Source organism: Monodelphis domestica, chromosome 2 (genome assembly GCF_027887165.1).
Source record: "Monodelphis domestica isolate mMonDom1 chromosome 2, mMonDom1.pri, whole genome shotgun sequence".
Taxonomy (NCBI): Eukaryota; Metazoa; Chordata; class Mammalia; order Didelphimorphia; family Didelphidae; genus Monodelphis; species Monodelphis domestica.
The window spans coordinates 275,732,049-275,750,876 of NC_077228.1; the positions used below are offsets into that span (position 1 = coordinate 275,732,049).

General features: G+C 38.3%; 1 protein-coding gene across 4 annotated transcripts in view; it reads left to right on the forward strand.

Moving 5' to 3' along the window:
• Positions 1-18,828, forward strand: part of TBC1D22B (TBC1 domain family member 22B) — a 137,366-nt gene that overhangs the window by 43,867 nt on the left and 74,671 nt on the right. For all 4 annotated transcript variants that reach the window (XM_001370075.4, XM_056818155.1, XM_007483814.3 and 1 more), the window contains 3 exons: positions 9,983-10,290; positions 12,401-12,580; positions 13,676-13,746. In XM_001370075.4, coding sequence (XP_001370112.3) covers positions 9,983-10,290; positions 12,401-12,580; positions 13,676-13,746 — 559 coding nt within the window. The remainder of the gene's footprint in view (positions 1-9,982; positions 10,291-12,400; positions 12,581-13,675; positions 13,747-18,828) is intronic.

Genomic DNA, 18,828 nt, shown 5'->3' on the forward strand with positions numbered 1-18,828 from the left:
GCATCTTAGTTTAGCCTAGGTTAGCTAGCATAGAAAAATCCATCAGACAGAGAGGACTTCCAGACCAGTCCCGGCAGTTATCCAAGGGCTGAAAGGACCTGCCATCGACCTGTGTTTTTAACTAGGGAAATCCTGTTGACCCCTCCTCCCTAACTTCACCCTTGTTGTCCTATCCTTAAATAAATATCTGTTATTATATGAAAGCAGTAAGATCAGTGTCAAGCAGAATCAAGAAGGTTAGTGGGTGGAGGTTTTTTTTTTTAACCTGGAGAAAGAGCTTTCTCAGACCAGGTTACATTAAACTCCTTAGTCAATTGTTATTGCTCTCTCAGACAGCATTCTGTTCAGAAGAGGACATCGTAGGAGAGGCTAGGTTCAGCAAAACTTCCTAGACAACCGATTATCCCCTTCTCCTGAAGTGTTCTCTATCCTGACACAGATTGCTGCAACAGTTTGCCCACCAAAGTGCTCTGACCTAAGACAGAGGGTAGACATTTTTGCTCTATCTAAATATAAATATAAATAATTATAAATATCTAAGATATTTCCTTAACACCTTCTGTGACTCTCCTTTATTCCCAGTATCTGGCTACATAGAAGGAACTTTCAAAATAGCTATTGACTGATTAATTGTTCCTTTGAGGACAAGCAGCTGCTTCCTCCTCAGAGCATCTAGCTTCCTTCTTTTCAAAATTTTTTAGCCATAGGCATACAGCTGACCTTTTCTGTCCTTTCCTCTTCTGTGTGCTATGTGACATTCTTCCATACTCCAACCTTCTGCAAAAGGTCAAATTTCCCTTCTGTCAGAGAAAGGAATCTGTAGTTTCGTGTCCTTTTAAAACATTTTTCACCATTTCTACCCTGTTTCTGGTTTTTAAAGGAACCTTTCATTGTACTTGACAACCTGGAATGTGGAGAAGTAATCCATTAAGCTCATTCACCTTCACTTTAAGAATTGGAACTAACCTACACTTGGAACATAGTACTTGGTTGTAATAGAAATACAAATTTCTCACTTTTGACACAAATTCCTACAAAATGTTATTTGTCCTTCTCAATCTTGTTTTTGGAATAGCTTATTCACACCTTGCCCTTTTTTTTAAACCCTTACCTTCCATCTTGGAATCAACACTGTTGCAAGGCAGAAGAGCAGTAAGAGCTAGACAATGGGGATTAAGTGACTTGCCCAGGGTCACACAGCTAGGAAATATCTGAGGCCAGATTTGAACCTAGGACATCCCATCTCTAGGCCTGGCTCTCAATCCACTGAGCCACCTACCTGCCCTCATACACCTCACCTTTGTAACAGTTAAAATTTAGGGGAGACTGAGGCAGGTAGAAATTAGTTTCTCTCTACAAGGAGTATTATATTTTTAGAGGTTTATTAAAAGTTAAGGATTAAAAGAAAATACAGGATAAGGAAAACGTGCCTAGGCCAGGGAGGCCTAGACAAGACCTCACCTACATTATGGAAAGAGCCACATCTGCCCCAAGACGGAAATCCAAAAAAAGAGCCAAAAGCCTTTGCAATCAGTTTAAATCCCTTCTCGATCTAGGCCCAGGTGAGATTACAAAGCATTCTGGGGAAGTGGAGCAAAGGCTTGTGGGGATTGAAGTCCTGGATTCCAGTCCATTTTTACACCTTCTAAGTACTTCCTTAAGATTTTTACCTTTTTCACCTTTTTCACCTCTTTACTTGATATCCCCATCTACCTTCTTTTCCCTTCTCTTTCTAATTCTTATTGGTTTTGTTTACCTTGCTTTGTCATCTACCTTTTCCTTTTCCTTCTTGAGCACCCTCTTAAAGTTACTTCTTATTCCTTGCCTTCCTTCTCCTTATTTCTGTACATTTGGGCACTTCCTAGAGAAAATCCTTTGACTAACTTTTCTTTTGGTTGTAGGCACTCAGAATTAGAACTAGATTGTGGTGGGCCTCATGTGCCAGGCTTAAGAGTTTATATTTCAGAGACAGTATGGTATAATTGATAAAGTGTTGAACTTGAAGTAAAAAAACTTGTGTTCATATCCTAACTCTGAGACTTACTATATGACCTTAAGTGAAGCACTTAACCTTTATGAGACTCAGGTTCAAATTTTAGATCGCTGTGTAAATGTCAGTTATTATCATTATAATCCTCTAGAAAGTAGGGAACCACTGATAGATTTTTAAAACCAAGGCAATGTGTTCACACCTCTGCCTTATTTTGATAGCCACTTGGAAAATGAATTGGAAATAGAAGAGGTTGGCACTAGGGAGACTAATTAAGAAACTATCGCATTAGACCAGGTAATTATGGTCTGAAATAGGGTAATTGTTTATAAGTAGTGTTACGGGTAAAACTTATGATTAGACTGAATATATTTTTAGTTGGTCGCCAGGGATTTTAATTCTAAATCCCAATGAAATACTCGTCAGAATGGAATTTTATGGTGGTTTATTTACAATAGAGTGAAGATATTAAAGAAGAAAGAAAGAAAAAAGAGATATACTGGGGGTGAGAGGGGCAGAGGATTAAATCTAGCATGACTTCCAGCCACAAGGCCTCCTCCAAGATGAGGGGCCTCCTTGGAGGCTAGTACCTCCAGAAAGCCAAAGGAAAGGAAGTCCCAAGAGAGGGGCCTCTCCAGAGACTTGTGCCTCTAGAAAAGCCAAGGGCAGGGGAGTAAGGCTATCACCACGTGATAGTCTAAGGGAAGCAGTCTGAGGTTCAGGCTTAAGCTCCTCCACAGTCAAGTTCAACCACCCAGGTCCTCTCACAGGAAGTGATGCAAAATATAAAGGTAGTTCTTGACATCACTTCCTGTGTCTCACATGTACCAGTGGTGGCTAAAACTTGGCTTTGGACAGCCCAGGGGGTCAGTCAGTTGTTTCTGATTTGTCACTTGCTAGCACACATGGGTCATAGACCTTCCTCCCCCACACTTAATCCTTAAGTGGGGGGTGTATACATTCCTGGTTGCTAAAATTCTAAAGACTAAGCAGGGTGGAGTAAATCTCAAATTCACAGCAGGGAGAAGGGAATGAATGTAAGAGATGTTGTAGAAATAGACTTGACAACTTGGTGGGCTCTGGGATGTGGAGGTGGTTGGTTTACCTGCATAGAAATGATCATTTAACTAATGAGAGAGAATGAAATCACCAAAGGAGAGAATGTTGGGAGGAAAAAGAACTTATGATAGCTCATTGTGTGATGTCCATGCTTAAGAGTGAGAAATTGATAATGATATAGCAAAGGAAATAGCCATGTGCCCAGATAGGAAAGAGAACTAGGAGAGACCAGTATTAGGGAAGTCAAGGAAAGAGATCTTATCTAGAAAGTCACCAATTTTACAAGCTTTAGAATGGTTGACTAGAATAATGATTGAGGAAAGGCCATTGAATTTAGCAATTGAGATATCATTAGTATTCTTGGAAAGAACAATTTCAGTAGTGTAATGAGGTTGGAATCTAGATTGTGAAGTTTTGAGAAATGAGAAGTTGAGAAGAGACAGAGAATATAGACAATTTGTGTATCAATCCTCTCATCTGTGACTAGGATGTTAGAGAAAAGGACTTTAAAAACCTCAGCATATGGGCAGCTAGGTAGCTCAATAGATAGAGTACCAGGCCTGCAATCTTGAGGAGCTGGGTTCAGATTGATGCTTTAAAAAAAAAAAAATCTGTCACTTACCAATTATTCCTCCTACTAGTAAAACTCTACCTAAAAAACTAAATATAATGAAACAAACTAATTATGACTGACAGTATTTGCCTTCTTCCCTGTCAACTCTTTGCAAAGAGGGGGAAGTAATGGTAATAATAATAATAATGAAGATGATGATAAATAGCTCTCACTTATATAAAGCACTTTGCAATTGTTACATCATTTGGTTGTCTGCTGGAAAATAGGTGCTTCTGTTAATCTCAGTTTTACAGATGAGAAAACTGAGATAAACAAAGGTTATGATGTGCTCCAAGGGACTTGGCTAATATCTGAAACAAAATTTGAACTCAACACTTCCTACATCAAATCTAGCACTTTATGCACTGTACCACTTACCTACCTAAGGTGTACTTTACTGTCGGTGCCAGGAGGCAAGATTGTTCAGTTTCTTGATCAAAAGGTCTGATAACTTTCATTGTTGTTTTCCTTTACACTATTGGTGACATGTATATTGTTCTCTTGGTTCTGTTTATTGTATTCTGCCTCAATTCTTGGATTCTTGTTATTTCTTACAGTGAAAAAATATTTAATTACTTTCATATATCATATTTGTTCAACCATTTCCCAATTAGTGGACATTTACAGTGTTTGTGGTTTTTTTCTCTAATAAAAAATATTGCCATAAATGTTTTTGTATGTATAGGGTCTTTCCCTGTCTTAGACCTCCTTGATCATTGTCCCTGGACTGGTTATATTGCTGGGTGAACAGGAATGTACAATTTAGTTTTGTTTTCCCAGTATAAGTCCCATTTCTTTTCCTGAACACTTGGTGGCTGTTCACCACCAATAATGCATTGTATATCTGCCTTCCCATAAGCCCTTTCCCTCAACTCTTTAGTTGATTAAAATTTTATTTACTCCTGTACTAGCATTGTGTTCTCTGACAACTGGAAACTTTGAGTAGCTGCCTTTTTTCTTAGTTGATAAAGCATTCCTACTAACCTAATGCAAGTAAGTAGTTAGTTCTAAGATCATTGTTTTTCATATCAGATCATCTTTAGACTTTCTTGCCTAGATTTTATTATGTAAGCTTGAGAAACAATTAGCAATCATTCCTCTTTTAACAGAGCAGAGTAATATAACTTTAGATTAATATTTACTAAATGCCTCTTATAAAATGTATAACATTGCACCAGGCACTATGGAGAGTATAAAGGCAATAGAAGGCATATCTGCCCTGTAATACCTGTGATCTAAATGGGAAGGGAAGGTGTAAGTATTTTTGGTCCAAATCCATGCTTTCTTCCATGTAAGGAACTCAACACATAGAAACTCCCTCCATCAAAGCAGATCTCTAATTTGTCTGTAATTTAAACTCTTAAAAGATTCCTGAGGCACTGAGGAATTAAGGGATTCTCAACCACAATATGTCAAAGGTAGGATTTGAATCCAAGACTTCCTGCCTCCAAAGCTGTCTCTCAGGGATATGAAATGAGGATACCTCAAGTTGATTCAGGACATCTTTTTCCTGCATTTTCATTCACCAGCCAGCCCTCCCAACAAACCTGGCTGTTTTGTAATCAGATGATGAAGAAGTGAAGTCTATACCTTTATTCCCCTGAACCAACCAAGTTTCAAGCAATGTCTCCATACCTTTTAAGGAAAAATTAGCATAACTTACATGAGGAAAGGGTTACAATATTACTTTTATCATACAGTCTTCATGAATTCTTTTATACTTCCCCAGGTAATTAATTCTCTGTTGCATTCTGTGACTATTCCAAATCTTTTTTTCTTTCCTCAGGTCTCACATAGTATCTTCCTTTCACCACTCTCTTAGTAGAACTTCATACCAAAGGACAAAATAGAAATCATTAACTCTAAATTCCCTCTTCTTTCCCCTCTGCTTCTCAAAGTCTTTGGATATCATCTCTCATTCTCTCCTTCTTTACTCCAGTATCTGATAAAAAGTTAGTCTTGCTAAGGCTGTTCCTTCTGTGTGTTCCTCTGATCCCCTCCCTTCCCAACTTCTCTAGCAGATTGTGCCATCCTTCCCTGTTCCAAATCTTCCCATCTCTCCTTTGTATATACTTAATGTGTACATGTTGTCTTCCCCTATACAATGTAAGCTTCTTAAGTTAGTTTTAGTTTTGCTTTATATCCTCATTGCCTTGCACAGTGATTAGAACATTTAATAAATGCTTATTGATTGCGGAAACTGAGACTTGGAAATTAATTGACTAACATATATATAGCTAGTATCGTCAGAGGTGGAATTTGAACCCAGGTCTTACCCACTACAAGTTCAGTATTTTAGCCACTGTGGCATACTCTTATGGATACTGTCAGAAAAATTTGGGCAATCAGTAAAGGGGAGCCAGACTGGGCAATGGTGGGCCATGATCCAAATGGTGCTATCCTGTAGGCAGTTGAAAATATGAGATGAAAGGTTGAGATTTGAGATGTAGATTTGGGAGTGACATAGTGAATTAGCTTTCTAAAGGAATGAGTTTGGAGAGAAAAGAATAGAGGACAGCCTTGGGAGATGCCTGTAGTCATGGGGTAGGAGAATGAGGCCAGCAAAGAAATGAAAAAAACAAAAACAGTCAAAGATAAGAGAAGCCAGAGCTTTGCTAGAGCTGTGTCACTGAAATAATCTAGAGAGAATTTGAAGAATGCAAAGATTGGTCTATAGGATCACATGCTGCTCCAGTGTTTAAAGAGGATGAGGACTGAGAAAAGGCCTTTGTGTTTGTCTAGAAGGAAAACATGGATGACCTTTGAGAGTGTAGTTTGTTAAAACATTTTAGGCATAGAGGGTAAAGACAGAGTAGGTAGTTTAGGAAATGTTAGCAGAAGATACATTTACTTGTCTAAGTTTGGGAGTGAAAAGGCAAAGTAATAAGGTCAAAATAGGCAGCAGAATCATTTGAAGTGTTTTTTAAAGTAGGAAAGACTAGTATGACAAGTTAAGAAGAAAAGGACAGAAGAAAAGGAATAAGTGGATTTTTACTTATTTTGGTTGGTACTTTTTATTTGAGAAGGTGGCAATTGATTTTTTTTTTAACCCTTGCCTTCCATCTTAGAATCAATACTTAGTATTGGTTCCAAGGCAGAAGAGTGGTAAGGGCTAGAGAGTGGGATTAAGTGATTTGCCCAGGGTCACACAGCTACGAAGTGTCTGAGACCATTTGAACGCAGGACCTCCTGTCTCCAGACCTGACTCTTAATCCACTGAACCGCCTAGCTGCCTTGAGAAGGAATAAGTGGAATAGAAAAGCCCCTTAGTGAAATAGAAAAGAATGGATTCTGCAAGGATTATTTCATTCTTGGTATTTGCAACTACTGCTAGCCCCTGGTACAGTGCCTGGTATAGAACTTGATAAATCTTTGTTAATTGATAGTATGTTTGTTGATTAGCTGTTTCTGAATTGCATGCTTGGAATATTGTCCTGTTTTGGTTTTGATGATGCATTTATTTATTACATACTCTAAGGCAGTTCGACTTTGGATGACTTTCTTTTAATGTCAAAATATTTTGACATTCAGCAACTAAGAAGTTGTTCTTTAAATTTCTTGTAATTCTTGAGCCGGTTTTACCATGATGTGAGATTCACCTTTGGAAATAAAAGTGCTTTTTGATGCCTCAACCTCTTTCCTTTTTGGTTGATTACAGAAATAAAGGTTTGATGAGTCGCTAGTCCCCATGTGAGTCAATAGTTGTGTTAGACAGCTCTTATTATTTAAAATAATAATTAATGTTACTAAAGATAGACAGCTTGATGCAGTGGGTTAAGTGTTTGATTTTGAATCATCTGATTTAGGTTCAAATCCTGCCTTTTCCACTTAGTAATTGTGTGACTTGGGCAAGTCACTTAAACTATCAGGGGTTTAGTTTCCACATTTGTAAAATGAGAGAATTCATCAAAGATGACTTGTAAGATCTGTCAGCTCTAAATCTGTGATCCTTCCATAAGGCTAAAAAGCCTTAAAGGCAGCCAGCTATTTTAGCAAATGGAGAGCCAGGCCAGGAGTTAGAAGGACCTGAGCTCAAATTTGACCTCAGACCCTTCCTAGCTGTGGGATCCTGGGCAAGTCACTCAACCTCAATTGTCTTGCCCTTAGTGCTCTTCTGCCTTGGTACTGACACTTGTATTGATTCTAAGACAGAAGGTAAGGGTTTAAAAAAAATTATCTTAGCAATGATGTGAGGACAGGTGGTAAACTTCAGACTTCCTTCTTTATTTGGAATTCTATTCTTGTCTTGCTTTTCCTTTTTTATTCATTCTGCAAATACAGGACTATGTCCTTTGTTACTATGAGGCAGAAAGGGAATTAGAGAGGAAATTTTGGACTGAAAACATCCCATTTAGCTAAATCATCCTTTGGCACTGGAGTAAGAACCTTTAGACCAGTGATGGCTAACCTTTTAGAGATGAAGTGTCATGCCCACCCCATTCCCCTTGACCAAGTGCTGCCCCCCCCTTTGTGCTTCCTGCTGTCCCCTTTCCTTGCTTACCCTAGACAGGGGAGGGAGGAAGCATTCCCATTGGGCTGCTGGGCAGAGGGGCAGGTCATGTGAGAATTGTCCTCAAGTATATGAAGAGGGGGAAGGGAGCAGCTCCACCCCAAGATCCTCTAGCTTTCTAGTAACAAACTTTGGCAGGCTACTGCAGCTGTGCCCACAGAGAGGGCTCTGTGTGCCCTTTTTGGCATGAATTTGGACTTAAAAATAAGCTAGAAGAAGCAGAGAAATATTCTCATTAATGGACTGGTCTAGTTCTATAATGCTAAATTAGGAATTGGTTTCAATGAGTTCTTTTTTTATGAATCTCTTTTCCAGCAGATTATTCTATTACTTTTGGCTATCATAAATCACTGTCATGGGAGAGGTAGCAAAGTAATACAGTAAAGTACCGGGCCTGGAGTCAGGAAAACTTGAGTTCAAATCCAGATTTAGTTACTTATTGACTTTGTGACCCTGGTCAAGTCACTTAACCACTACCTGCTTCAGTTTCCTCAACTGTAAATTGGATATAATAACAGTACCTACTTCCCAGGGTTATTGAGGATCAAATGAGATGATATTTGTAAAGCCTTTAGCATACTATCTGGAGCATAGTATATGCTTAATAAATGCTTGTTTCCTTCTTTCCATGGTCCTTGTTCGGTGGTATAATTAGGATTCTTGGTATTTAGACAACTCCTTAAATTTCCAGCTCTTTCTACTTTGTGGGACAGTGAATTATGGAAGAAAGATCACCTACTTAAGGAATGAACTGGCCCTAAATTACACCCTGGCCAATACATACACAATTCCTTTAGAGGAGAAGCAAATAAGAGGTGATTTCATCAGCAATGATTTTTCAGGTTATGTTTTTTTTTTAATTTAAATTAATTTATTTAGTCAATTTAGAACATTATTCCTTGGTTACAAGAATCATATTATTTCCCTCCCTCCCCTCCCCCCATCCTTCCTATAGTTGACATGCAATTCTACTGGGTATTACTTATGTCCTTGATCAGAACCTATTTCCATATTGTTGATGTTTGCACTAGGATGATCATTTAGAGTCTACATCCCCAGTCATATATCCCCTCGACCCATGGGATCAATCATATGTTCTTCTTTTGTGTTTCTACTCCCACAGTTTTTCTTCTGACTGTGGATAGTGTTCTTTCTCGTAGATCCCTCCAAGTCATTCAGGATCACTGCATTGCCACTAATGGAGAAGTCCATTACCTTCGATTGTACCACAGTGTATCAGTCTCTGTGTACAATGTTTTCCTGGTTCTGCTCCTCTCACTCTGCATCACTTCCTGGAGGTTGTTCCAGTCTCCATGGAATTCCTCCACTTTATTATTCCTTTTAGCACAATAGTATTCCATCACCAACAGATACCACAATTTGTTCAGCCATTCCCCAATTGAAGGGTCTCCACTCATTTTCCAGTTTTTTTGCCACCACAAAGAGCGCAGCTATGAATATTTTTGTACAAGTCTTTTTCCTTATTATCTTATTATCTCTTTGGGTTACAAACCCAGCAGTGCTATGGCTGGATCAAAGGGCAGAGAGTCTTTTATCGCCCTTTGGGCATAGTTCCAAATTGCCCTCCAGAATGGTTGGATCAATTCACAACTCCACCAGCAATGCATTAGTGTCCCAACTTTGCCACATCCCCTCCAGCATTCATTACTTTCCATAGCTGTCATGTTAGAAAATCTGTTAGGTGTGAGGTGATACCTCAGAGTTGTTTTGATTTTATGTGCTTATTAATAGTTTTGATTCCTTTTTTCAGGTTATGTTTAATGGTTTCTGCTTTTTTTTTTTTTGGTAGCTTCATTAAAGAACGCTCAAAAGTGAATGCAGTATCCTTGAAGAATAAAAAAGCCTCCAGTTTTCATGAATTTGCCCGAAATACCAGTGATGCCTGGGACATTGGAGATGATGAGGATGAGGATTTTTCCACATCCTCTTTTCAAACTCTGAACTCTAAGGTTGCTTTGGCAACTGCAGCCCAAGTGCTAGAGAACCACAGCAAGTTACGGATGAAGCCAGAGAGGTCTCAATCTACAGCAGCTGACATAACAGCTAATTTTAAAGTCATCAAATCCAGTAGTGATGCCCAGCTGTCTAGAAATTCTGGTAAGCCTGTGTCTATATTATGAATCCTCTGAACAAAGCTTATCAGGGGAGCAGATATTCTGCAGTATGATAGGTGGACACAATCCCAAGATGTAATTCCCCTCATTGGTAGCATTCTACCTGCCACGCCTTCGGATTTCACCCTTCCCCATTTTATGGTGAGGCCTAGCATTTGTTAGATTTGATTTCTTCAGACCACCTTAAAGCTTGTCAAGTTATATGTGCTCAACTAGGGACATTAAAATGTTTTGTGCATGGATTTTACAGATCTTTGGTTCCTTTGAATAGACTTAGCTCTTGCAAAGAGCCATTGGCACAAGTTTGACCTCCTTTCTGTGCCCAGGGTGTTGTGAAACGAATTTTTTGGAGACATTTCCCTGGTAGCCCCAAATGTGTTTATTGAGGGTGGAGTAGGAGATGAAAAGTAATTCTTTTTTTTCTTTTTAAGAAACTGACCTCCATTCTACTTTTTTTTGGTGCCCATCCTCCATATTTAGAGGATTTGTGATTATTTGAGTCAGTCATCCACAGTAGAAAGGAAAAGCATCTCAATGGCTGAAGTATGTATTGATATTTGAGAACAACATTTTTATTATAAGCAAAATTTTTGTATAGTTTCAAGTTCATGAATACTGAACTTGGTTGGGATACCTTCAGAGCAAACCATAAGGTTGATTCAGAGGAGACACTTCAGTCCCCTGAATCATGCCCTAACAAATTGTGTTGTACAAGTGGTTGTTAGAACGCCAATACTGGGAATTCTGTTAAGTGTTAAACTATTAGTAAGTAGCATTGTGGCTACTTCTAAGAGGTTGGGGAAAATGCCAGGAAATGGAGGATAAAGATCTCTTGTGACATTGAGAAGAAGACAGGCTTCATTTCAATTCCTGATTTTTTTCAGTGCTGGTTTGAAAAGTAGATGACCCTCTTGTAATTGCCACTCCTACAAATCTTTGATGCATGAAGATTTGAGTGAACTCCTTCTGAGGACCTTATAAATGCAGATGGGATGAGGAATAACCAGTTCCTCTCACCTATCTTTTGCTAAGCCTCTCTTGGATACACAGGAACATAGCTACTTCATTAGCTATTTCTAATTTTGTTTCTCAATTATGTCAAAAATTGAAGCTAAGCTCTGAGGTTACGTTTTTTAAAAGAATGCTCCAGGGAGGCTGTAGCTCTCTCAGAGGGGAGAGAAGCCACAAGGTAGGAAGATAGAGACAGGATAGAAGTATTTGATACCACGAGGGGAGTGACGGAGTCCTATTAGAGATATGAGGTGGTCAGAATGAGTCTTTATTAATTATCAATGAGCCACAGCTAAGCTCTGACCAAAGGACCATTGCGTAGGCTTTTCCAGTCCTGAGATCCATACCACACAGGTCAGAGAGGTGAATAGAGAAAGATTAAAGATGGAGCTTGGCCAGAGGCCAAGCTCCTGCAAGGACAGCCATCAGGTAGCCTGAAAGAGAAGGGGGAGCAGAGAGAGAGAAGGCGGAGCTTGCTGGGCTAAATATATCTTTTGATATGCAAATATACACAGTACATAGGGATGATTCTCATTGGTTAATGACAAGGCATAGGTGTGGTTTCTCTTAACCAGGGGAGAACAAAGAAACCTGTTTTCCCGCCTAACCTGGGAGAAGCTGGGGTCAAGGGTCAGAGGCCTTCCCAGCCATGAGCACTACTGAGCATGCCCAAGACTGACTGTTCCCCTTGCCCATAGCTAGGGGGCGGACTGCTACAGAGGCAGTATGATAAACTGAAAATAATTTTTGTTGCCTTAGAGGTCTTTGATCCAAATTCTACTTCTGGCCTGTGTGACTCTGGGCAAGTTATTTAACCCCTCTCGGTTCCAGTTTAAAGAGACTTAAAAACAACGTATAGAAGAAGATTGTTTTATGTTAGAGAATTGTGACCTTAAGGTCTAGGCACTGGGTAAATCTAAGATTGATGATAGATGTTATAAACTCACTCCCAAAGCATTTGGGTTTCTTCTCATTTGGAATACAAAAAAATAAAATAAAATAAAATAAGTTCTTGGGCCAGGTAGAGAGAAGTTTAACTACTTTGAAAAACTGCCTAAATTTTGCTTTAAAACATTTTCCAGGTGATACATGCTTGAGGAACCCTCTTCATAAACAGCAGTCACTTCCACTCCGACCCATCATCCCCCTTGTTGCCCGGATCTCAGACCAAAATGCTTCCGGTGCTCCCCCAATGACTGTCCGAGAAAAAACACGCCTAGAGAAATTTCGGCAGCTTCTCTCTAGTCACAATACAGACCTAGGTGAGTTATTGTCGTACCACGAGCAGGTCATTTTGGTAACTTAATACTTCTAGAATTCTGTAATAAACACTTTATTAGAAGTCAGAAAAGTCAAAAGAAGACAAGGAAAGAAAATAATTTCTGGACTCCCTTAAGTTGATTCTTTATCTGGTCTCCTTTTAAATTTTCATCATCTTTTAATAAAATAATATTTGTGGAGAGTTAATATCAAGTTAGATGTTGATGGAAATAAGGACTCCAGTTAGATTAGTCTGAGTTCTGTGTCTTCTAACCTACAGTTCAAGAGATAATTCAGGACTTTCTAACTTGCTTTAGAGATGAGTCTTTCTGAAGGTCCTATTACTGAGTATATTTTTATTTTTCTCAGGCAAAGTGATGAACAAGACAGGGTTAGTATTTTAGGCTTGTAACATCACCTACCCCTCTGAAAGGTTCACCATTATTGCTGATGGAGTTGTGAATTAATCCAACCATTCTGGAGGGCAATTTGGAACTATGCCCAAAGGGCGATAAAAGACTCTCTGCCCTTTGATCCAGCCATAGCACTGCTGGGTTTGTACCCCAAAGAGATAATAAGGACAAAGACTTGTACAAGAATATTCATAGCTGTGCTCTTTGTGGTGGCCAAAAATTGGAAAATGAGGGGATGCCCCTTCAATTGGGGAATGGCTGAACAAATTGTGGTATCTGTTGGTGATGGAATACTATTGTGGTCAAAGGAATAATAAAGTGGAGGAATTCCATGGAGACTGGAACAACCTCCAGGAATTGATGCAGAGTGAGAGGAGTAGAACCAGGAGAACATTGTACACAGAGACTGATACACTGTGGTACAATCGAATGTAAAGGACTCCTCCATTAGTGGCAATGCAGTGATCCTGAACAACTAGGAGGGATCTATGAGAAAAAACATTATCCACATTCAGAGGAAACACTGTGGGAGTAGAAACGCTGAAGAAAAACGACAGCTTGAGTACATGGGTCGAGGGGATGTGATTGGGGATGTAGGCTCTAAATGATCACCCTAGTGCAAAATCAGTATATAAAACACATACCAGGGAAATCTAATCCATTGAGGCCATTATCTATTTACAGATGAACTGAGGAAGTGTAGCTGGCCAGGAGTTCCCAGGGAGGTTCGGCCTGTCACCTGGAGGCTCCTGTCGGTGAGTTGGGCTATTGGAAGGTTGTGAGCACCAGGCAATCTTTTTTGTATGATTAGACAATGATTAGACACATTTGCCTTATTTTTTTTAACTCTGTTAAACCTGTCAGGGTGTTGTATACCTATGGGACTATGCCTCCTAATTATTCGATATGGTTATCTTTCTTTTGAAATTTATTTGTAGAAAATTTTGTAGCTACCTTTATGTTTTTCTTAACAATCATCAATAGATGCCAAGAACTTTAGTATAGAAAAATGAGAAAAGAGGATTACATATGAAGCTGAATGTATTTAAATTTTACAATATAGTAATAGTATCATCCTGCTTGTGTTCCTTTCTGAACCTTTTTGTTTTCTTTGTGCTTTTAAAAATGTTTTATATTGATGCTCTCTTATTTTTATATTTTTATCACTACCTCTTTATTCATTCTCCTCCCTATCCCATTAGAAGCTTTTGTCTTATGAAACTATACTGAAATAATATATATAAATATAACTAAAATAATAGTTTATTTTAAGATAAGGGAAAGAAGGGAATTGGGATGATCTCTCTAAACCCAAAATCAAGTTATTAACCCATACTATCTAATACTTCTCTACCTACAAATCTTCTTCCTACAACTAGTTAAATTAAATCCCCTTAGTTAATATTATTAAATGGGAAGGAATTGAAGGTAGCAGAACAGGTTTCAAAGGAAGGGTCTCACTGTCTCACTGACAGTTGTCCTCTGGAGTCTGTTGGAGATCACTTTCAGTATCAAAAGGATTCATTCATATCAACAGGGATAGGCAGAATCACAAGGAAACCCATGGGATTGAGAATAGTTCTCTAGGTCCACCCCAGAAGAACCAGACAGAAACTCCTCAACTCTCTCTCAGAAAAAAAAAAAACTGCCTGTTAATTCTCCAGAGTTCTGGAATCTTGCTCTTCTGCCCTACAGGATCTCCTGTTCCTGGTTTGTAGCATTGCTCTTGCTCCTGCTAATTTCCCTTTAACACTTATAACAAAGAAGTGTAGACAATAAAACAAATCAATGTATTGGTTATTTCTGGATCTATCCACCCTTACCCCTGCCACTAGATGAAAAGCCTACTTCTTCATCAGGCTCCTGAAGCTGTGACTTATCAGTTAAAAAGTTTTTCACAATTGTTTTACTTTACATTACTGTGATCATGATGAAAGTTCATTCACTTAGTTAACTTTTATTAAGTACCTCCTATGTTCCAAGCACTATGCTAAGCACTAGAGACACAGAAAGAGATAAAAGACATTCCCTATCAGGTAGCTAAGTAGCTCAGTGGATTGACAGCCAGGCTTAGAGATAGGAGGTCCTGGGTTCAAATTTGTCTCAGATACTTCCTTACTATATGACCCTGGGCCAGTCATTTAATCCCAGTTGCCTAGCCCTTATCACGCTTTGCCTTGGAACTGATACTTAGTATCAATTCTAAACAGAAGATGAGGGTTTAAAAAATAACACAAGATAGTCCTTCTCTTCAAGGAGCTCACAGCCTAATGATCTAAGTTGTTCTCCTGATTCGGATCCCTTCATACATACAAATCTCTCCAGGTTTATCTAAGTCCATCCTTTTCATCATTTCTTAGGGCATGATAATATAACATTACATTAATATACCATAATTTTTTCTGCTGTTTCCTATTTAGTGGTACCCACTGTGCTTATTGGTCCTTCCAGATACTGTGCTAAGTGCTGAGGATTCAAAGGAAGGCAAAAACTGGCTCCTTTCCCTCTTGTCCTAATTGAGGAGACACTAATCAGATAATTTATATTTATGTATATTCCAGATATGAACAATGTATAAAGTGTGAATAAGAGGTAACCTCAGAGGAAAGTCACTGGGACAGGAGGAAGAAAGGGCTGTAGGAGTAGATGAGGAGGAAGGGCAGCCCTAAGTACAGCCAGTACTGCATGGAATTAGGAAATAGAATGTCATGTTAGAGGAAAGGTAAGAAGGCCTGTGTCACTGGGTCATAGAGTATGTGAAGGGGGATGAATATGTAAGAATCCTGGAAAGGTAGGAAGGGCCCAGACTGCACAAGACTTTAAAAGCCAAAGTGAGGATTTTATATTTGATACTCGAGGTGATTGACCTGGATTTACCTGGAGGTTATAAGGTGCCACTGGGATTTATTTAGGGGAGAAGGGGATGGTAACATGGTCAGATCTGCCTTCTAGGAAAATCACTTTGACAACTGAGTGCAGGATGAATTGGAGTGGGGATATAGACCAACAGCCTATTGTTACATTAGTCCAGATATGAAGTGATCTAAGGCAGGGGCCTGGGTGACAGTAAATAGGAGGTTTGGAAGAAAAAGATGAGATCCATTTGGGGGATGTGAAGTTGGAGATGTCTACAGAATATCTGATTCAAGATGCCAAGAAGCCGCGAGTTGGTGATATGGGACAGAAGCACAGGAGAAAGGTTAAGGTTGACTATATAGAGAACTGGGTGGCATTTACATAGAGATGATCAATGAACCCATGGAAGGTGATTCCAAAATAAGATAGTATAGAGCAGAGATTTTTTTTTTTTAATATGCTTCAGTCTGCACTTGGAGTTTCTCAATTCTCTCTGAAAGTAGATAGCATTTTCCATCATGAGTCCTTTGGAATTGTCATGGATCATTGAGTAGCTAGGACTTTCACAGTGGATTATCTTTATAGTATTGCTGTTAATTGCTTGTCAGGTCCAGGAGAGGGGAGGGAGACAACATGAATCATGTAACCATGGAAAAATATTTAATATATATGTATGTATGTATATATATGTATATATTGCTATTAATATGTACAATGTTCTCCTGGTTCTGTAAAGCAGTTCTTAACCTTTTTTGTATCATGGACCCCTTTGGCATTTGAAAACCTATGAATTTTTTCCTCAGAATACCATTTTGAAATGTGTAAAGTAAAATACATAAGATTACAAAGAAAACTAATTATGTTAATACAATTTTTAAATTATTCTTAAACATGGGAGCAGGCAGGTGGTTCAGTGGATAGAGAGTCAGACATAGAGACAGGAGGCCCTGAGTTCAAATTTGACCTCAGATATTTCTTAGCTGTGTGACTCTGAGCAAGTCATTTAACCCCCATTGTCTAGCCCTTACATCTTGGAATCAGTATATAATATTGATTCTAAGATGGAAGAGAAGGGTTTAAAAAAATTTTTTAAACAAAAAAACAATTCCATGGACCTCAGATTAAAAGCCTTTGCTATAAAGGAATAAGAGAATTCAAGATAGAGCCTTCGGGAACACCCATAGTTGGTGGGTGCAATTGGAAGTTTTCATGACTTCAAGTTGCTTTAAAGATTAGTTTGATGGATTATCTCACCAGTAGTGCATTAGTGTTCCTGTTGTCTTATATAGCCTCTCCAATAGTTGTCATTTTCACCTTTTGTTACATTTGCTAATATGTTGTATATGAGATAGAATTTTAGAGTTGTTTCAATTTATATTTCTCTTATTATTAGTGATTTGGAGCATTCTTTCATATGGTTAGGGTCAGCTTACATTTCTTGAAAATAGCCTCTTCATATCCTTTCATTATTGGAGATACCTACTTTTATGTGAATTAGCTCATTCTTGCATTTACATGAGGGAAGTACAGTGTTGAGCAGGCTCATTCCTGAGAAGTAATCCAAGTAGTTTAATTATTTTAAACTGCTTTTGTTATTTACAGGCTCTGGGCAAATTTCTAACTTATTTTGTCTTTTTCTCTTTTTATTGATATCAACTTTCATTTTCCAATATATGAGGGCGAACCAACATATTAATCAACTCCAGTAGTTAATGCTATGTTCCACCCGCATAATGCCTCACTTCTTCAAGGGAAGGGCATTTCTTAAATCTCCTCTCTGGTGCCAGGCTTCATCATTGGATTTACAACCATGAAGTTTCTGTTTTTGTGATGGTTCTTTCCAATTACATTGTTGTAGTCATTGTGCATGTTGTTTTCTTGTTTCTTCTTCACTCTGAATCAGTTCATAGAAGTCTTGTAGTCTTCATGTTTATCATGTGTTATATAGTACAACAACATCCTATTATATTCATGTACTATAATTTTTTTAACGCTTCCATATTTGATGGACATCTGTGTAAATGTTTCCAGTTCTTTGCTACTACAAAAAACCCTACTAAATTTTTTTTGGCTGTATTTTGGGCCTTTCCCCCAGACTTTCTAACTTCATATTCCCTCATCTATTTTTCAGTAAAAATAACAAAAATTATTTAGAAATATTTTGTAATTTTAAAAAAAATATTTTTTATTTTCTCTATTACATATAATAACAATTCTCAGTATACATTTTCTGAACTGATGAGATCCAAATTGTCTTCCTCCCTTACCCCTCCTAGAGATGGTCAGGAATATTATCTAGGCTGTACATGGATCATCATGTAAAATATACTTCCATATTGATCTTGAAGCATTTTGTAATTTTGAAAAGTCATAAATGAATCTTCATTTTAAGTTGAAATTTCTTAAGTTTCCTCTCAGGAATGATAGTAATTGTACATAAACTTTCTGACCATTCATTTATTTATTGAAAATTTACTGTGTTCCAAGGAACTGTGCTAGAGAATTCAGATATAGTGCTTGTCTTAGAGGAACTGATCCTGAAATGCAGCATAAATGACTGAGAAAACTATAGTCAGAAGAATTGAGGCAGCCCCGTCTCTTTCTCAATGATCTTTCCTTCACATCTCAGAAAGAATTTGATCCATTGTCTTTGCCATCTGTAGTAAAATTTAAAGATACACAAAGTGGATTTAACTAAAGAAAACAGCAATAATACAGCAGGTCTGCCCTGAGAGGCAGATCTAAGGCAGGCTTGGGAATAAGAAGAGAACTTGTGGTGTGGCCAGGAGGGAGCCTGAGCCTGATAGAGGCTCATTTGAAAGTCTGGATTTGTGGATTGCAGCTACTGTATCATGTATTCCATTCAATTTTCTAGGCTAATAATTCTGATGACATGCACTTGAATAGAATGTGAACTAGGCAGCCACCATTTTGAGTATCAACTCTGATCAATGTTGATCAGTAATATATGGGGAATATGC